This window comes from Phocoena sinus, chromosome 10, assembly GCF_008692025.1.
Source record: "Phocoena sinus isolate mPhoSin1 chromosome 10, mPhoSin1.pri, whole genome shotgun sequence".
Lineage (NCBI taxonomy): Eukaryota > Metazoa > Chordata > Mammalia > Artiodactyla > Phocoenidae > Phocoena > Phocoena sinus.
The window spans coordinates 11,283,530-11,304,237 of record NC_045772.1 but is presented as its reverse complement, the minus strand read 5'-3'; the positions used below and the strand labels follow the sequence as shown (position 1 = coordinate 11,304,237).

Here is a 20,708-nt window from a genome sequence, read left to right as displayed (position 1 = left end):
ATCTGTAAAAGAGTTTCATCACCTACCTTATGGGCGGTTTCAAGGACGAATGGGCAACCCACGGGCCAAAGGCCAAGGAGGGGCTCAGTAAATTTCCCTTCCATTTCGTCTTTTCTGTCTGCATCCTGCCCCATCCCCGTGCAGGTGTGCCTGGAATGCCAAGGCAGGAGCCACACCCCACCAGGCCTGGTTCCTCTCAAGCAGCAAAATCTGATCGGTGCAGCTTTTATTGTTTCTCCATCATTTTCCAGAAGAATGGTGTCCTTCAAGGGCCACAAGGGACGGGGGTAGTAAAAATAACATAAACAAACCGAACAGAAAGGCAGGAGGGCAGCAAGTGGGGCTGAGATCGGCTGTTTGGGGCAGAGAAGGACAAGACCTGGGCAGTCAGAGCCTCTTAGCTTTCAGCCACCAGAGCAGTGAATTCTGCAAAAGAAAATGACAGAGGTGAGTCAGAGGTGGTCCGTGCAGCAGAGACTGGCCAGGACCTGACTGCGGCCCCCTCACCCCACACTGGTGTCTTCTCGAATCTGCTGCAGAAGGGAAAGCTGAAGTGATGGAGCAAGTGAGCGTGGGGGTGAATGAATGAATGAATGAGATGGGAAATGATGAGCCTACCGTATCTTTCGCTTCACGATGTCACGTCACCCACAAATTATTAGTAATAATAACTATAATAATAGTGGTGATGATAGTTTTCTGAAGGTTAATCATGTCAGTCCCTTTTCTAAGTGCTTTATATACAGTGTCTTATTTGACTCTGACAATAATCCCATATTGTACATTTTATCATTATTCCCCTTCCACAAATGAGGAAACTGAGGCTCAGAGTCCAGCAATGTCTATGACGTCACACAGCTAGTAAGAAGCAGAGCCAGGCTTCAGACCCGGGTGTGTCTGACTTCGGACCCTGAGCTCTCATAGCCACTTGTCTTAGCCCACGAGGGTCACCAGCGGGATCTAAGAAGATATAGAGTCCCCTTGCCCTGAACTTTCTGACTTAGAAGGTCCAGGGAAAGGGATCTGGTGAGCAGCCAGGAGCCACTGCGGGACGGAGCCACACCCTGGAGCCCGTGACCAAGGGATCTGGTGAGCAGCCAGGAGCCACTGCGGTACGGAGCCACACCCTGGAGCCCGTGACCTCAGCTCAGAGGGGTGACCGCATCCAGGTGCTCAGAATGAGCTGGGCTCTGTCTCCTCATTAATCTTCGCGAACACTCAGGGATCTGGGACTGACTGTCCCCATTTTACAGAGGGGAAAACTGAGGCCCAGGGAGGAGAAGTGACTTTTCAGAGTGTCCAGGTTGTAAGTGGCTGAGGATTCAAGCTCTGGGGTCCAGGCCCCTCTGTGTGGGCTCGCCTGCAAGCCACAGTGGCCCTCCCCCATCTCTCCAGCAGTGCCCGTCTGCTCTGCTTAGCCTTAATATTAATTAAGGAGGTCAGAGACTGGTGTCAGCACCGGGGGTTGATCAGATGTCCCTCTATTGAATCCAACTCCACAAAAATGAACAAAGGGATGTCCCAACCAGGTGAGGGGAGACACAGGGGAGCCGGAGTTGGTCCCTGCACCCCAGAAGCTTCTGGAAGAAGATGCTATCAGGAAATGCTCTGTGCTGCTGGCCTTTTCTCTGAATCTCAAGCACGCCGAGGGCATTCGCAACGCACGATATTTGCACCTGCCATTCTCACTGCCTGGTACACTTTCCAGGCTGCCTCACAGCCAGCTCCTTCTCGCTTACCTAGTCTCAGCTAAAACGTCACCCCTCAAGGGGCCTTCTCTGACCACTCTGGCACAAGCAGTGACCCACCCCTACTGCGACCCTCTTTGCTTTCGTCATTATTTATTATATTCCCAGCACTCACCACTCTCGAAACACTTCTGGGTATACTCTTGCTTATTCGCTTGCTGTCTGCCTCCCCCATTGGACCATAAGGCTGCAGCCCCCACTTTGTTCCCTCCATCCCACCTCCTGGCTCCACAGCTGACACCGAGGGGACCACATGTGTTTGTGAAAAGACGGGAGAGGCACAGAGACTTCACATTCACGGGAGAAGAGGTGCCTTCTATTTAAGGGATCAGCAAAACCTTCAGAGGAAAGGTGGCTTCTGATACAGGCCTGTAAGAAGATGCAGGATTCCCATAAGAGAAAGCAAATGGAGGGGTCAAGGCTCAGAGGGCAGGATGCAATGGGGTGTATTTAGGAAAGACCCAATAGCCGTGCTGGGCTGGCCTCTTGTGTGATAAGACGAGCTCAACTAAAGAGGCCTGGGCCCCCGAATCTGGCTCTTCCCTTGACAGGCTGTGTGACCTCAGACAAGGCGCCTAGCTTCTCTGAGCCTCACTAGCATCGTCTGTAAAAGGAAAGTCGGCTTTGCTTCTTTTTTTTTGTTTTGCGGTACGCGGGCCTCTCCCGTCGCGGAGCACAGGTTCCGGACGCGCAGGCTCAGCGGCCATGGCTCACGGGCCCACCCGCTCCGCGGCATGTGGGATCTTCCCGGACCGGGGCACGAACCCGTGTCCCCTGCATGAGCAGGCGGACTCTCAACCACTGTGCCACCAGGGAAGCCCGGCTTTGCTTCTTGATCCAGAGACAGTCAGAAGAGAAGTGCTGGTACACAGGAGGCCTCAGCCTGCATTGGGAACCCCTCTGCACCCCCTTCCATGTCCTCTCAACTGCGGGGCCCTCGTGTGCTGGTTAGAAGGGGTGCTGCTCACTAGCCAGGTCTTCGGAGACCTTTATTTGGAAGATTTATTTTAGGAGAGTCTTCTCTGTTGTTTTTCTCTCCAGGGGACAAGAGAGGACAGAAGGAGCTTGGCATCCTCTCCTGGAGATGCCAGGTCCCCAGTCTGCCAAACACTGGGGGCCGTCAGGTAAGTCACCATCGCCTCTGGAAATGCAGTGTTGTGATGTGGGGACAGCGCAGGTGGGGATCAAGAGCTAGGCTTCGAGGCCCAGCCTGGCTCTGTTTGCTGGGAAAGGTCCCCCTCTGGGCATCTGCTCCCCCATCTGCCCGTGCAGTGAAGGAAGGGGGCGGTAACAATTCCTAGCGAGAGACAAACGAAAAACTGAATGCGCAGAGTCGTGTACCACAATGTTCACTGCAGCTCTATTTACAATAGCCAGGACATGGAAGCAACCTAAGTGTCCATCATCGGATGAATGGATAAAGAAGATGTGGCACATATATACAATGGAATATTACTCAGCCATAAAAAGAAATGAAATTGAGATATTTGTAGTGAGGTGGATGGACCTAGAGTCTGTCATACAGAGTGAAGTAAGTCAGAAAGAGAAAAACAAATACCATATGCTAACACGTATACATGGAATCTAAGAAAAAAAAAAAAAAGGTCATGGGGGCTTCCCTGGTGGCACAGTGGTTGAGAGTCCGCCTGCCGATGCAGGGGACATGGGTTCGTGCCCCGGTCCAGGAAGATCCCACATGCCGCGGAGCGGCTGGGCCCGTGAGCCATGGCCGCTGAGCCCGTGCGTCCGGAGCCTGTGCTCCACGACGGGAGAGGCCACAGCAGTGAGAGGCCCGCGTACCGCAAAAAAAAAAAAAAGGTCATGAAGAGCCTAGGGGTAAGACGGGAATAAAGACACAGACCTACTAGAGAATGGACTTGAGGATATGGGGAGGGTGAAGGGTAAGCTGTGGCAAAGTGAGAGAGTGGCATGGACATATATACACTACCAAACGTAAAATAGATAGCTAGGGAGAAGCAGCCACATAGCACAGGGAGATCAGCTCGGTGCTTTGTGACCACCTAGAGGGGTGGGATAGGGAGGATGGGAGGGAGGGAGACGCAAGAGGGAAGAGATATGGGAACATATGTATATGTATAGCTGATTCACTTTGTTCTAAAGCAGAAACTAACACACCATTGTAAAGCAATTATACTCCAATAAAGGTAAAAAAAAAAAAAAAAAGGCCACAAGAGGTATCTGGGGCTCCCCTGAGGTACGTCCCACCCTCCCCAGGCTTAGTACGAAGCACATATTTTAAGAACCTCCCAGTGTAATTTCTTCAATGCATGTGGTTATGTAAAACCTTAGCATTAGGAGATGCCGGGCGAGGGGGATATGGAACTCGCTGTACTATTGTTAGACCTCGTCAACAGAGCTAGAAGTATTTAAAAATTACAAAGTGAAAAAACAAAAACCACCCAAGCCAACACGTGCTATCGTCATGGAAATGACCTGCCACTGACCCCCGCCAGGTGGAGGGCTCCTCACCTTTCTGGGGTTTGACCCGGGAAATGGACACCACTCTCTCCTGTCCCCAAGTAGTCCCTGAGGCCAGGAAAGGCAGGTGGCCTGGATGTAGGGGCCTGGGTATCGACTCAAGGTGGGAGAGGGGAAGGGTTCTCCTGCTGGCCCTGAAAACCCTCGGAATCACTGGCTGAACCATCACAGTGTCAGGAGCGCAACCCGAACACGAGACATTAAGAATGCGTCTCACGGGCCAGGTGTCAAAGCGCCCACTTGCTCAGCCACGAGCTCCTCTAATCCTACAGCACCTTGCTAAGCCAGGTGGTCCTTTTGAGATGTCTTTTATTGGTAGACCTTTGATTCGTATTGCCGATTTTTATAGAATTAACAAATTCTTCAAGAATCACTTCCTCCATGGGAGAGATGCTTTTGTCTGCGTTTTACAGATCGGGAAACAGGCCCAAGAATCAAGTAGCGTGACCAAGATCACACAGTGGACGTGATTCAAACTTCCCTCTTTGCCCTGGAGGTTTCCGACCTACCTTGACCTAGGTCTAGAGTGACACAGGAGCCAGCTCAAATAGCACCACCCCCATGAATGTCATATTAGCCGTTTTTTTTTTTACTTCATGGTACTTACTTAGCACTCTCTGAGAATGATCTTATTAATGTACGTACTTACTTTTTGTCAGTTTTCCCCTACCAGAGCATAAACTCCAGGAGGGCAGGGGGCGCTGTCCATCTTGTTCACCACTCTCCTAGCAATAGAACACACCTGGCCCCCAGCAGGTGCCCATAAAAAGAATGTCAAATGGGTGGACAGATGGATGGACAGATGGGTGAATGGATGGCATGGCTCATGAGTCCTCCTCAGGGTTCATAAAGTACCGACTTACTGCATATAATTCAGCCCCTGGAGGTGAGCGGGATGGTTCCCATTCTATAGATGGGGAAGTGGAGGCCTGGAGAGGTCAAGTGGCAGGGTCACCCGGAAAAGAAGGGGCAGGGGCAGGAGTCGGCCTGAGGTCCCATGAACACCCCCTACATCAAGGTGGAGAGGCTGTTCCTGATGGGGCTAGCATCCCAGATCGAGTGGAAGCATGAACTCTCTCCAGCTTTAACCTGCCATTTGATCTGGAAAACTGGCCAGAGCCAGTAAAGCCTGTCCTTGGGCACTGAGTTGCTCTGTCCTGGGATAAAGGAGACATGAGTCCGTCCACCAACACGAGCTCATGGAGTGATTGGCAAGAGGGAAAGTTGGTCCTTACCGTTTCCTGACTTCCATCTACCTGCCCCCTCCCCACAACCCTCACCCTAGAAGTTTCGGGTTCTTAGCTACTCCTTAGCAAAGAGCCTGACCATCACCTTCACACCGGATGGCATTTGGGGCAGTCAGCATGAAGGGGACCAAGGGACACCAACCAAGGGACTCTCCAGCGGTGGAAGGTCAGACATTTGGGAGCCTGACTGTGGGAGAGGTTTTGGACCTGTGGGGTTTTCAAAAGCCTCTAAAAACAGACCCCTGGGATCCACCGTGAAGCAGCCGGGTGTCACAGTGGCACATGCCCTGGCTTTTTGAAGAGAACACAGGATTCTAATTTTGTCCACCCAGAACCTGGAGCAGGGCACTTTGGAGACAAATTGAAGGCAGGAGTCACCTCTTTTGTACCTTTTGTACACCTCTTGGGGCAGAGCTCAGGAACCAGCCAATTAACTAATGCCCTCCTATCAAAAAAAAGTCTCCTCTAAAACATCTAGGTCTCTCCTGAGAGAAAAACAAACGAGCAAACATACAAAGACCCTGTAGAGTCTAGGTCAAGTGATTTAGCGGCAGGATGCGGGATGGAGAATGGGCATCAGAGGATGGGGCTCTGGTCTTGCTTCTGCTCTTCACTCGTGTCCCTGGACAAGACACCTCACACTTCCACGTCTCTATCTGTGCAGCCTTGGGTCTAGAAGATGCCTTTCTAGCTCTCCTCCGGAGTTTGGAGCAAGGGAGCGGGGCGTCAACCCTCAACTCCCATTTCTTGCTTCTGTGACCTGGGACTAGATACTTCACCCCATTGCGCCTGTTTCCTCAACTGTAAAGTGGGCCTCCTTGGGTTTTTCAGAGGAACCAGCACTAAATCCCTTGTTGCATGCAGCATTTGGTAGCTGTTATTATCAAGATGCTTCTTTAGCTCCAGCCACTTTATTTATTTTTAACATCTTTACTGATGTTTAATTGCTTTACAATGGTGTGTTAGTTTCTGCTTTAGAACAAAGTGAATCAGCTATACATATACATACATCCCCATATCTCCTACCTCTTGTGTCTCCCTCCCACCCTCCCTATGCCACCCCTCTAGGTGGTCACAAAGCACTGAGCTGATCTCCCTGTGCTATGCGGCTGCTTCCCACTAGCTATCTATTTTACCTTTGGTAGTGTATATATGTCCATGCCACTCTCTCACTTCATCCCAGCTTCCCCTTCCCCCTCCCCATGTCCTCAAGCCTATTCTCTACGTCTATGTCTTTATTCCTGTCCTGTCCCTAGGTTCTTCAGAATTTTTTTTTTTTTTTAGATTCCATATATATGTGCTAGCATATGGTATTTGTTTTTCTCTTTCTGACTTACTTCACTCTGTATGACAGACTCTAGGTCCATCCACTACAAATAACTCAATTTCGTTTCTTTTTATGGCTGAGTAATATTCCATTGTATATATGTGCCACATTTTCTTTATCCATTCATCTGTCGATGGACACTTAGGTTGCTTCCATGTCCTATTGTAAATAGTGCTGCAATGAACACTGTGGTACATGACTCTTTTTGAATTATGGTTTTCTCAGGGTATATGCCCAGTAGTGGGACTGCTGCTCCAGCCACTTTAAAACCAAGTCCATGAAATGCCTGGCTGCTTCCCGGAACAGGGGGAGGATGCCACCAATGGCACTGTAACCTTTATTTCTTGGCCTTGTGGTTACCATCCCCCACCATTTCCCATCCTGCCTGGTACCTGCCGACGACGTTCCAGTAATCCTGGAGTTGGATCTGAATCTTGTTCCATCACTTTCTGGCTGGGTGGCCTTAGGTCACCACCTGAGCTCTCTGAGCTTCAGTTTTCTCTTGTGTAAAATGGGTATGATCACGTCAACGTGCACAGCTACTGGGAAGACCAGATGAGAAAATACAGAAAGATGCCTGGCACATAGGAGATGGCTTATAAATGTTAGTTCCTTGGATCTCCTCAGCACAACTGGCACGGGCTGGAACTTTGAAATAATAACACCAATAGCCACAAAAATCCCAAAACGAAGACAGGAAGATGTAAACAGACAGAGGACACGGGACGCCCAAAGAGCAAGTTTCTGACACTGTCTATCCCATCCGAGTTAGGATTCCATCCCTAACATGCCTGTCCATGGACACTCAGTCTCTGCCCCTCAGTTTCTGTGTCTGTAAAATGGGGACAATGAGAGCATCTCCTCATACGGCAACAGTGAGGACCACATGAGGTACAGTGGTGCCTGGCACACAGAGGGAGCACAGTTGAATCGAGTCTTACTGTTGAGGTGTGAGGGAGAGTGTTCCTGGGTAGAGGGGGGCGGGATCCAGAGTCCTTCCTCCTATAAAAATGCAGGCACGTCTCTACTTTTGCCAAGGAAGCCTCACGTGAGGCCCCTGGGGCCAGCTCGCTGGTATCTTCATCATCCAATCAGGAAGAGACAAGGGGTGGGGCTGGGGCGCAGTAGGCAAAGGGTCAGAGGATGGGCGGACTCACTCCTCTCCTTTCCCTTAAGATACTGAAATTAGCCTAATGAGGTCTGTCCCTGTTCCGGGCGCTGTGGGAATTGGACAAAATTAGAAGCTATTGACAGGTGAGAGCATCACCGCTGATAGCTTGAGGTGAAAATGAGATGAACTTTGAGTCAGCTCCTGGAAGACTCTCTCCTCCCCTCTGTCGTGATGACCAAGATGAAGAGGCACCGGCCTCCGGTTTATCACCTCACTTCTAAATAGCTCCCAGGCTGCGTTTCTTACAAATTGGTCTTGCAAACAGGGATCACTTTCCCACCCCAGAGAACGGGGAGGCCGGGTCATTTGGGGTCTAGCCGGACGGCCGCAAGGAGCCGGTAAACAGTCTTGGGGGCACACTCTCTGCCAGGCACCACCCTGCGAGCTGTCCCATTTCGTCCTCGCCAGCTCTCTTATCCCCATTTTACTTACAGGGAAACTGAGGCCGAGAGTCACTCAGCCAGGAAGATTGTGGCTCAGGCCTGGCTCGTGGCAGGATGTGTCTCTTTCTCGGAGCTTGGAGTTGAACAGCCCTGGGTTCCTGAATCAAGCTGTAACCTCCAGAGGCAGGAGAGGGATAAATGGAGAAGGAAAGTCTTCTTTCTGCCCTCACTACTGCTCCTTTTCTCGGGAGGGCAGTTATATAAGGAGTGCTGCTTTCCCTCCTTTGGCTAAATCTTATCTAGTGCAGCATAAGGTCGGGAGTTAGGGGGAGTCCACACGGGAATAAAAGCGAGCGCCTTGCTAAGCACAGAAACCATTTATAACTCGAATGTCCCAGCTCAGCCTGGTGGAGGGAGTGGTAGACTCAGGAGACCTAGGTTCCATTTGGCCAAGGGCTTGCTGGTGACTTTGGCACTTCACATCTGCTGGGCCTCACTTTCCACGTCTCTCACTGGGGACCACAGACTCTGTCCCCCAGACCATGTTGGGCTGGGATGAGGATGTAACGAAATAGGGCAAAACACTGCATGACTTGGGGCTCTGCCATCAGGGCTGCGGGCTGGCCCCGATGTGCATATCCTGCCTTGCTTGGAAATCAAACCCCATAGGGGCTGGAGAGCTGGAATTACAGGGAGGCAGGCATGACTCTCCCTTTGTCCCTCTCAGTTTCTTCCCATCTTAGACTCCATTTCATCTCCTTTGAGAGTGGGTATTCCACTACTTCCAAAGGGTTTTGAGGTAGCTTACAAGAGAAAGCACGCAAAACAAGAGGAAAGGAACCGTTTCCAGAACACTCACAATTCTTGCGACAACCTTTGAAGGTGGTTATTTTTAACCCTGCTTTGGGATGAGGACGTCCAGAGAGAGGAGAAGCCTTGGCCATTCACACTGCTGGTAGCGGCACACTACAGGTTGTATTTTCTGCCTGACTTCAGGAGTTTCAGCCCGAGGGCTTACTCCCTCCCTCCTGCCTCCCATGTTAAATATGCTACTTAAGGATAAAAGAGAACAGATTTTTGCCAGAAGGAAGCAGAAAAAGCAAATGCCTTCAGGCATGCAGAAACGACTGCAAGGGTCAGGCAATCGTTAGGACTAAATTTTCCAGCCACGGAAACAAAAGCCAACCACAGGCTCTTGAGTTGGAACAGGCTTGAAGCACAGGAAACGGGATCTGCCACTGGGATTAGGTTTCAGGGAAACTAACTAGGATTGCATGACTGCATGTGTCTATGCGGGGTATGCAGTTCCTGTCGACGGCATGGCGGGGCAGAGAATGTCAAGGTTTGAAGCAGCGCCCCAATGCTGAGTAGCTGTGTGATCCTGGGCAAGTCACCCCACTTCCCTGAGCCTCAGTTTCCTTCCCTGTACAGTGAGGGCATGTCTTGTGATGCTCTTGTGAGGACGGAAGGAAGTGCCACACGGATGGTGCCCGCTGTTCCCAGCAGCCTGCACGGTCCATGCGGGCAGGTATTGGGTATGGAGAACCCAGGCTGGGGACACATGCAGGGTGGCAGAGGGTCCTGCCTGGACCTCTGAGTCTCAATTTTGGCTCTGCTACTGGGCGTGTTCCTTAACCGCTCAGTGCCTCCGTTTCCTCAACTACAAACCGGAAGAGCGATGGCATCCATTTTCTAGGATGATTATAAGGCAGTGATTCTCAGAGTGTCGTCCCCAGACCACGAGCACCACGTGGGAACTTTGTAGAAATGCAAACGCTTGGGCCCCACCCCGGACTTAAGGAATCAGAAACTCTGGGGACGGGGCCCAGCCATCTGTGTCGTGAAAAGCCGTCCGTGATTCTGATGCCAAGTGCTGTTGGAGACCCGCCGTGGGGAAGGGCAGGTACTTGAGAGAGAACTTACTAGTCTCGCCTGTTACCGACCGCTGGGTCTGGGGGCACCTTCCACCTTTGATCACCTTCTCCCTCCTTTTCTGCTTTAAATCCCCCCTTTACCAGCTCTACACCAGGCTTTCAAGGGTGGCCATCGAGAATCAATCGACCACATCTATAAAAGTCTTTGAGCTTCCTGGAAGTAGTTGACCAGAAGTGGGAAAGCAAAGGGGGTATTATTAAAACTTTGTCTTTCTACCCACTCCCATCAACCTGTGATCCTAAAGGACCTGGTAAATATCACTCACCTTCAGAAGGGCAAACAGCTAGAGACCGAGGCAGTATCCCTGGTTCTAGAATCTCCTAGCACCTGCAAGCCCCAGCCCGAGTGGGTCTCCACCCTTAGCCTGTGGACCTCTCCCTATACACCACACTTCCTCATCATTGCATCCCCAGAACTGGACACATTCATTCATCAAACTTCTCTTGTGCCCCTACTACGTGCCAGGCCCTATTCTAGGTGCTGGGGTCAGAGCTGAGCAAAACAAAGTTCCTGCGCTTGTGGACATGACATCCAACCCAGTGGGAGAGAGAGAAGCAAGCAGTAAGTCAGTAAATAAAATCGTCTCCGGTAGATGCTCTGACTTTGAATGAACGGGATGAATGAATGAGGCAGACGGCACAGGGCACGTGCTTTGGATCTGGACAGACCTGAACTCAGATCCTGACCTTGTTTCTTCCTAGGCAAACTCTTAGCCTCTCTGTGACTCAGTGTCCTTATCTATAAAACGGGGATAGTAATAGTGTCCTCAAAGAAGCTGGGAAGACTAAATGAGTAAAATGCTAAGCACAGTGCCTGGCACACAGAGGACTCCATGAAGTTAGATGTCATTGCTGTCATTATTCAAGGTCACATAGCTGAGCCTAGATGCCAACCTGGTCCCCTGTCTAGAGGTGTATGCACTGGGGCACCTGGAGAGTCCCAGGGCTGGGAGGGACCCTAGTGGTCAGCCAGTGACCTGACCCCTGATTTTAAAGAGGCACCTGAAGGTCAGAGAAGTTCTGTGACTCGTCCCAAGTCCTACCGGGAGTTGAAGGCATCCTCCAGCTGGTGGACAGGGCTCAGCCTCTTTGGCCTTTAGAGGGAGTGGGCAGCAAAGCAGAGAGTCTAAAATAGAAAATTCTGGGCCCACGAAGGGCTCTTCTTCCCATCCCGCTGTTTATTAGGTACCATCACACCCATCCTTCCTGTCGCCCTCCGGATAAAGGACTGTGTTTGGGGGTGGAAGCGGGGAGGGGGCGTGTCTGCATCTTCCCACCTCAGAAGCATGAGGTGTGGGCCCCCCTGCCTCGGGTGATCTGTTCTCATTGCCCATGTCATCTCTTGCCCCCCTGTTTTGCTCTGCCCTGATTTCCAGACTTTCACCAGGTTGGCCTGAGCCCGGACTGTGCTGGCAGACAGACCTGGGTTCGAATCCATGTCACCTTGGGCGCTGGAGCTGCTCTTTTTGCATCTGCATCTATGTCCTCCGTCATCCTAAAGGTCAAACGAGGTGACATGTGTGCGGAGTCCGGCATCGGGCCGGGCACACGTTACTCACCCTGGTAATAATTCTCTCTCCCCTCCCACCCTCAGCAAACCGACCTTCTTGTCCCTTTCTAAACATGCCCTAAACTTCCCAGCCTTAGTGCCTTTGTTGATTGATACCAAGGCCTCGCCTGGACCTCCCTCCACTTGCCCTCCTGGCCTGTGGCAGCCCTGCCCGTGGTCTCCAGATCCGCACAAGTGCCCACTGTCTCCCTCTCTGAAGAGCTCGTCTGCACCTCCTGGCCTCTGCCTGGCATTACTGTGTGTTTGTGTATAAATCATAGAGCTGTAAACATCGTGCAGGTAGAATAGAAATGGTGTTGCAGCCGCTGTTTCCTGAGCACTTACTATGCGCCGGGCACCGCACTTAACACTGCCATACATCGTGTCATGAAATCCTCACAAGATCCCAGTGAGCTCTGTGTTGTGTTGTGATGCCCCGTTTATAGATGAGGGCTTTATAGTCGGGGCTCAGGGGCCCCCGGCCAAGGAGTGGTGCCTCTGAGGGTCGGGTCTCATTCCACTTTGCTTCCCCCACTGCCCAGCACAGGGTTGCTACTCGGCAGCCACAGTAAAGATCTGTTGGGTCTGATGGAAGAGGTGAGTTAGCGCTTTAAGATCTGAGCTGGGCAGTTAGGGAGGCAGGGAAGCAGGCCAGGATCTGGCCTGGTTTTCCTTCACCGTGTAGGTTGCTTCTGAGCTGTAGCATATTGGCTGCAAATAAAAAAGGAAGGGAGGACCAAAGGCCTGAGCTGGGGTCACGGGGGGAACCGAGCTCGGGGTGGAACTGTCCGATAAGTGACTTAGTGAGGATGGGGGTGTGGGAGAGACACGCCTCTCACTGGAATCACCTAGACCAGCCACCCTTTTCCCTCCAGCGCCCTCTGCTCCACCTCCTTTAAAACCACCTCCCTCTTTCCCAGCCACAAGAAGGGCAGCTGGCATCAGAAGGTCAGGCGGCTCATTGCATCCAACCTTTCTAGAGTTTCTCCATTCTCATTTCTGGCATAAAAATTTAATAAACGACGCCCACGTTCAGACTCCTTGTACATTTCCCAAGGCAGTTTTGTGTCTGCAGCCGCTTAATTTCCACAACGAGCCCAAGCACGTCTTACGATAAAACTGTGCACCCCGTTTGTCAGACACTGGAACCTAGGTATGGAGAGGCGATGGTCAAGGTCACAGCTGGTGAAGAGCAGAGAGCAAGCAGAGCATAGGGGGCTGGACTTCACACTCAAGCTACAGGTATTTATTAAGTGCCTGCTTTGGGTTGGCTATGGGCTAGACACCGGGGATACAAGGATGAATACAACCTAGCCCCCGTTAAAAAAAGTAGTTAACAAACACGTATACAGCAATTCTTCTGTGCCACTGTTCTACACACGTCACACATTAACAAATGTAATCCTCTGACAATCCTATAAGAACAATCGTTATCCTCACTTCAGAGATGAGAAAACGGAGGCCCAGAGTAGTGACTTGAATCGCCCCAAATCACACAGCTAGCAAGTGGCTGGGCTGGGATTTGAACCCAGACAGCGCGGGCCCAGAGGCCGAGCACCTACACATAGTTTTCTCTTAAATCGGCAGAAAGGACCATCACGGGGTCCAGCACTGATATGGCATGGAATATTGGACAGAGATATTCAGAACTGGTTCTAAATCCCCGCGCCCCCACGTATGTCCTAGCTCTTTGAACAGGCCAAGCACCTTCAACCCCACTTTGCCCATCTGCAAAACGGATATGATTCCCAAGGATGTTGTGAAGCTAAGAAGGATGATGAAGCCGGGATGTGAATGCTGGTTAGATCTGAATGGAGAAGGATGTGGGATGGTGGACCGCCAGCCCCTCGTCTGTTCTGAAAGCAAAGCTTGAAAAGCAAGGTCAGGCCAGATGTTCCTTTTCCTAATTCCCAGCTCATCCCTGGCTGGCTGTGTTTTCCTGGCTCTCGTGCAATTCTGAAATGGTATATTTGGGTGAAGCCGAAACAGGTTTTGAGGCTAAGTTACAGGACACCCAGGACAAGATGCTGAGGAGGATAGGAGATAACGAATTTCCATCCCTGGAATCTGAGAATGTGAGAGTCAGTAGGTCCTGGGGGATCAGTTGGCCTCATTTCCTTGGGTTACAGATGGGAGACTGAGACCCAGAGCAGGAGAGAGACTGCCCGAAGTCATATAGACAGTTTGGGCAAAGCTGGGACCAAAACTCAGGCAAAACTACAAAGTTCGGGAAAAATCCCAAATTCTCCTGGATTCCTTACACAGCAGGGAGAAAAAAAAAAAAAAAGAATCTATTCCTTTTGGATTATTCAAATCTAGAAAACAATATACTAGTTTTTTCTTGGCCTGGCTTACATGAGAGAGCTCTCAGACCTAATGGATTGGCTTTTTTCTTCTAATCTTGGGGAGTGGAGGACCCCCCCCCCCACTCCTTCTCCCCTTCCCATGGTGGAAGGGCATAGCTCTGAGCTTTTAGCATCCAAACATCCTGAGATCCACCGCGTGCCCAGGCCATGGCTACTCACCATCGACCCCAATCTTGTCATCCCCATCCTTGTCTCCAGCAGCCAGCAGTATTTTGACTTCCTTAGCAGATAGGTCTCTGGCATCTGGGGAGAAGGCTTTCAGAATGGATCTGGAGGAGGAAAGGGAGAAAGTGGGGAGGGAGTCAGGCCAGGGTCGCCTTGCAGGAGCACCGTGTGGGTGGTGGGCTGGCGTCTGCACAGGGGAAGCAGGCGGCTGGGACAGGGGGCGAGCAGCGAGCAGCCAGCACGCGTGCGGTTGTGCTGGGCCAGGTAGCCCCGCCGTGGCTAGGCTTCGCGGGTAGGCGTGCAGGGAAGGACAGGCTGTCCCCTGCGAAGGGTTGCCCTCACTTCAGCCAGGGCACCTGCATTTGTTTATTTATTCGGGCAGCACAATGAACACAAAAGTGTCTTCTCTGTGCCACGGTCATGCTGGAAACGGGGCACAGAGAGGATCTTAGGAAGCCACCTGTGAAAACAGGGAGGAGGCCGTGTACTCTGGGAGAGACCACACAGTGTGATGGATGCAACGATGGGAAAGTGGAGAGCAGTGCTTGAAGGATGCATCCATTCACCTGGGGGTGAGGGGAAGAGTCAGGAAGGCTTCCTGGAGAAGGTGATGCCTGGAGGATAGGTAGGAGTGTGTGCGCGTGCGTGTGTGTGCACGTTGGGCATGGGAGGGTGGAGGAGCAGGTTCTAGACAAAGGTTACCCTTGTGGGATGGTTTCGGCGAGAGACAGGATGGATGGGGAAGTCCCTACTTGAAAAGCCCCTCTCCACACCCTCTCCCTTCTCTTACTGACAAAATTCGAGGCAGTCTTGGCCAGAGTGTTACATGAAGCACAGCAGGGTTGGCAGACATGAGCCAGGTGGCCAAGAGGGTGATGGTGGGAGGTTTTTTAGGGGATGTCATCTTGCATTTTCCTAGTCATAACCTTCTCTGTCTTGCTCCTAGGACTCCTGAACCCCTAAAGCTGGTTCTGCATCCCTGACTTGCCCAGAAACTGTTCTAGCTGCTGGTACAGAAGGGTAGGGGTCTGCAGGATGGTAGAAGTTGCCTTTTAGAGGAATGAAAATCAATGAAATTACTCAAGGGAGCGCTCTCTGTCTTGCCTATGGTGCTAGGCAACGAGAAGACTGCCTCTTGGTTTGTATTCAATTTTAAGTAGCATCATTCCATTAGCAATATTAAGTGGCTATAATTTAATCTCATTAGTTGCACTTTCTGCGGAGGATTTTATTTTCTGGAAGGAACAGCGATCAGGCACGGATGGTTATTTTCTGCGAAGGGTGCAGAGAGACGGGCAGCTGGACAGGAACTCCAAAGCAAGAGCCCCAGCCCCCAGCCCCTCTCCCAGAGCCGCAGGCTGGGCAGCCCCTGCAGGCCTCAGTTTACCCCAGTTCCTCCTCCTCGATGAAGCCACTCTCGTCTTTATCCAGGATGTGGAATATCTTCTTCACGTCATCTGGGCTCTTTTTCTTCAGTCCGACCATTTGGAAGAATTTTTTGTGGTCGAAGGAGTCGACAGCTGTTGGAGGGTGGAGAGAGGAGGTGAAAATGAGGACAGACAAGGGGCCTGGGGAAGGGTGGGAGAATGTAGGTGTCACAGCACTTTGATCGCCTCCGCAGGGCCAGTCCTGTGGGATGGCGGAGGCACACCTCCACGGGAGGGCTGAGGGAGCCCAGGCCGGGCGAGGGGGCTTGGCCCAAGGTCGCACAGTGGCAGAGGTGGCCTTGCACCCAGATCACCCTGGCTCTCCAAGCGGACCCCACCCTCCACTGTACCCTTCACTAATGGTGGGGGTAGCATTTGAAGGCAGAGGGGCTTCCTGGTTTCCATGAAGCCTTTTGGGTGGCGGCTGAGTCGGGGTGGGCAGGGGAATTGGAGGCGGTGGGAACATGATGTGTGTATACTGCAGGGGAGAAGGGAGGGTCGCCCTTTTTCTTGGTCATAGATTGTGTCGCCAGAAAATCAACACAGAGAGGACAAGTTTCTCTCAAGGTCACACAGTGGGAGAGGGAAGGGGACGACCCAGAAGTCCCGGCTTTGCTGCAGAAATCCATTCTGGTGGGAATGGGGGCGGGTGTTGGAAGGCTCCCCAAGAATTCCCAGTTAGGTTTCTTCTCCGAGGGAACAAGATGGGTCAAGGAGAAGTGGGGGGGCTATCGCAGGGCCCCGGGAGGGTGGCTTCCCAGAGTTTCTTCATGCCCAGGGGAGGGGTTGCCAAGAGAAAGGAAATGGGAGCCCTCCTCCAATTTTCTATGTCCTGAGCTCTTTTTTAAGGACACCTGAGAAAAGAAACTTTAGACCAAGTAACTTATGTGTGTGTGTGGGACGGGGGTGGCCGGATAGGGGCGATCCTGCGAAAACTCACTGTTCCCTCCCTGGGCTGGAGGGGAGGAAAGCTGCTCTGTCCACCTCAGACACTAGATGGGGAGGGGTGGAATCGGCAGGGACAAGATCCGGAGGTGACCCCCGTGCTAATTCCTCTGCTGCCCTGCCAGGTAACCTTGGGCAAGTTTCTAGCCCTCTTCCTGCCTCAGTTTCCCCATCTGGGTGACAGGAGGGAGAAGGAAGGTAAGCAGCTAAGCGCTCAAGTCCAGGGCAGCTCAGAGACATGAGACTGCCGGCTCCCCTCCCTCGGTGCCTGAGGAGGCTGGAAGTTGCAAGCGCGGAGGATGCTTCTCGCAGGGCTGAGCGGAGCGGAGCGCCAGCTACGGGAAGGTCACCTCGCTCCCTCGCAGATCCGTTGCGGGGGGCTGAGCTCTGAGCCCCGGAGAAGGGGCTTGGACATTCAGGGAGCCAGGAAAGAAGCCTGTCTGGAAAGCGGTCGCGTGGAGAGAAGCATGCGCACCTATAGTCCCCTCCAAGTGCCTTGCAAAGGAAGCCCCGAGCGCCCACAAGGACCCAGAGGTGCAGCTTTCCACCCCTCTCTTCGCCCTTGGTCCGGGACCCGGGTCCTCGCAGCGTCGCCACCCGGCCTTTGGCGCCCGAGAGTTTCGGTTGTCCGGCAGGGCGCACGGCCTCCCCGCCCGTTCCCTGTGCCAAGTCCGGCCCGGGCAGAGTTTGGGAAATGCCGTGGACCCCGCTCCACGCTCCACCAGCGCCCCGCGGGATGCGTGGGCAGAGAAGCGCTGAGGAAGACTGGTCGGCCGCGGGACGCACGGGGTGCAGGGGCCAGGGTGCTGGATGCGGGGAGAGGGGTGCGGAGGGGAGCGCGCTGCTCACCGGTAAAGGCCCCCACTGCCTTCATGATGTCCTCAGCGTTGAGAAAGTCTGTCATCGACATCCTGCAACTGTTTGAGCTGGCAGAGCAAGTGCGAAAAGATTAAAAAGTGCTTTTCTCATCGTTTCTGCTCATATGACCTGCGCTGCAGTGCCGCGCGCCGGGCGCACGCCCGCCGGCCTGGCGCAGAGCCAGGGGGCGCGGGGCTCTGCGCGCAGCCAGAGCAGCTCAGTCCAGCCGCGCCGCCGAGCTGCGCGGTCCGGCCCGGCGGGCTGGCGAGCCGTCGCGCTGCCGCTGCCGTCCCGCCCCGCCGGGGGGCCTTGGGATCCCACGGGCTGCGACCAGGGCGCCAGGGGAAGGGGCAACCTCAGGAATTTACCGGGCGTCCGAGTCCCCAGCCGGGTCTGGAGGGTTCTCCTGCCGTCAAGGGCACGCAGAAGGCGCCGGCCTGGTGCGGCGCAGGGTCTCGGGTCAGCGCACCTCCGAGGATGTCCCGCCGCTTCCGGGAGGATACCGAGGGTGTAGGAGGCCTACACCCTCGTGGGCCCCTCGGCCCTGCTCCCATTCTCTCTCCACTCCTACCTCAGCCTCCACTCTGTCTCTCCTGGATGCAAATTTATGCCGCAAAATCTGAACGCTGAGGTCTGGAAACCTGACCCACTGGCCGGGGTGGCACGGATAGGCCGGTGCTGCTAGGGCCCTCAGCGGGTGCCCCATCCCACATCTGGCCAGGGGAGCACACACGGAAACCGAATTTTTTTTTTCCGTAGTCTGACTTTTCAAAGAACCCTTCTCAGATCCCCACTAACTACTTGCTTTCCTGGTCTTCTGAGCCAAGGAGTGTATAGTGCGGGTCCAGACTCCTGCCCCCACAAACCAACGTGGGTGGGGGGTGGGGGGGGAGGGAGAGGCTACTTGGAGTCTCTGTACACCCTCCCCCCACTTGGAGACCAGAAGGCTTATGCCTAGGGAGAGGGTGACACCCTCAGACTACACTTTCTAGACAACCGAAGCAGGTTTTACATCCTGAACTCCATCTCTGGGAAATGCGACACTTCCGAATCTTTATGCAGCCAGAGACCAGTTGCATTCTTTCCCACGCTCTCCGAAGGATTCAGGCTGCAACCAGCTGTCTTGAAAGTGTGCAGAGCACTGGACAGGGAGTCAGGAGGCCTGGGTTCTAGATCTGGGGCTGCGCTAAGTCCCCATGTGACCTTGGGTTGTGACCTGCCCCATCTCTGGGCCTCAGTCTCCCTCTGCTGTGTTGATGGTATGGGAGGTCCCTTGTGGCGGGATCTTGAGACTCCAACTTAAGGTGTGGGCAGGTGTGGGTGGGCTGAGATGGGGGTCCTTGATGGGGGCGCTGGGGAGAGCAGCCCAGCTGCCGTGTAGCTCAAGTTCCCTCGCACTCGCTGCTGTCAACACTGTCTCCCTCGGCTCGGCCCTGGACGGCTGCCCTTCCTGGAAACCTTAGGGTGCTGCTGGCTCCAGCTGGCCCCCGCCCTGTGAGTCAGCTCCCTCAGGTGACAGCCCACCAGCTGGCTTCCAAGGCGCCGAGGCTGTAGCTCCCAACCTGATCTCTTGCAGTGTGAGGCCTTCCCCGGGCCCCTCAGCTGCCCCAGCTGCCCCTGCCCCAGGCTGGGCCGTTAACTTGGAGATGCTGGGCTTCTGTGCTATCATTTCAACCCCCAGGCTCAGCTCACTCCAGGGACCTTGTTGGAGAATCTGCTTCCCCAGCTGAAGGACCCTTATGCTATGCTAGTGGGGAAACTGAGGCCAGAGAGAGTCAGTGAATGGCCTAAAAACACACAGCAAGGCAGTGGCTCAGAGAGGACCGGATGTACTAACTTCAAGTTCAGCGACCCCCTCCATGGAGCTCCTCCAGTGCTCAGGACCCAGCCTAGTCAAGTCCCACATGTCTGAGCCAGCTGACCAGCTCCAGCAGAGTCCCCAAACACTGACCCCTGTGGCCGAGACTGGAACATCAATAGAGGCCCCATCCTTCTCCCTCCTTCCTCCATCTCTCCCTGCTGCAGAAGCTTCCTATCAACTTGACACCCTCTCTGGGCTGAAGTCCACCCAGACAGAACATCAGATGATGCCATCAGGTCAGCCCATCAGCCCTCCTCCCCCTTCCTCCTGCCTTCTCTGCCCAGGCAGGGGCCTCCTCACCTGAACCCACAGATGTCTGCCTCCACCCCTCTCATTCTATAGGTGGGGAACCCGAGACTTAGCCAGGGGGAGGGATTTGCTTCGGGTCACACCAGGAGTTAGGATGGAGACCCCAGGAGCTGTACTCTCAGCCCTAGACTCCACAGCTGCCCGCCTCTCAGCATCCACCCCCACCCCACCCTGTGTTACTGGGGGAAGGGGACGTGTGGCTGTCCCTTCCAGCTGGCCTCCTCCCTGCTGCATACCTCCATCCCCCCCCAGCCCCAGTAGCTGCCACTCACCTCGGGTGGCGGTGGAGGGCTGGAACCTGCGCTGAAGGGCTGGTCCAGCGGGAGGTCCCGTCAGGAAGTGAGCCTAGCGGTAGGACGGCCACCTATATAAGCTTCTGCTCCGGCTATTTTGGGACGTGGTACTCCCCTCTGTCCCCGGCCCCCTCCCCTTCCGGTGTCAGGTACTCCCCAGCCATGGTGCTGGGTGTCTGTATCACATTCACCCTCCCTGGGCCCCTCGAGCCAGGCCTATTAATAACCCTTGGTCCCTGACTCCCTCCAGCACCCAAAATTGAGGCTCAGGCAGGGCTCTCCTCTTCCACGAAGGCTTCTGTGACCACTCGAGATGGCAGTAACATCTCCAGCCTCCAAAAGCCTACGAGGAAGGGAAGAGAGAAAGCAAGTAGAAGGATGGAACAGGAATTGTCTTCCATGCACGGGGCTGGGCTAGGTTCCTATTCCTACACCATCTTCTAACTACAGCCTTGCAGTGCAGGCCTGGTCCCTCTTTCGTGGGTGAGGAAACAGAGATGTTAGGGGTTCCGTGACTGACTACTCAAAGCTATGGACCCGGAGCTGCGAGTGGACCCAGCGTTTTCCTAAGATGACCTAGTGCCTCCCAGAAACACATGGTCTGCATGTTCTCTAACAAATTCCTT

General features: G+C 53.6%; 1 protein-coding gene across 1 annotated transcript; it reads right to left on the bottom strand.

Moving 5' to 3' along the window:
• Positions 1-212: 212 nt before the first annotated feature.
• On the bottom strand, positions 213-20,125 carry PVALB (parvalbumin). Its single transcript, XM_032646622.1, has 5 exons — positions 20,062-20,125; positions 17,611-17,678; positions 15,777-15,909; positions 14,384-14,493; positions 213-426 (listed from the first exon to the last, which is right to left on the bottom strand). The coding sequence occupies exons 2-5, from the start codon at positions 17,669-17,671 to the stop codon at positions 398-400; spliced, it is 333 nt and encodes a 110-aa protein (XP_032502513.1). The 5' UTR covers positions 17,672-17,678; positions 20,062-20,125; the 3' UTR covers positions 213-397.
• Positions 20,126-20,708: the final 583 nt, after the last annotated feature.

What these genes read in the sequence shown, in the direction of transcription:
- PVALB (XM_032646622.1), bottom strand. Translation starts at nt 17,671, where the DNA reads ATGTCGATGACAGACTTTCTCAACGCTGAGGACATCATGAAGGCAGTG. An exon ending in ATCGAGGAGGAGGAACTGGG is followed by an intron (nt 14,494 to 15,776) that starts GTAAACTGAGGC and finishes TTCCTCCTCCAG; the next exon opens with ATCCATTCTGAAAGCCTTCT. An exon ending in TGACAAGATTGGGGTCGATG is followed by an intron (nt 427 to 14,383) that starts GTGAGTAGCCAT and finishes TTTCTTTTGCAG; the next exon opens with AATTCACTGCTCTGGTGGCT.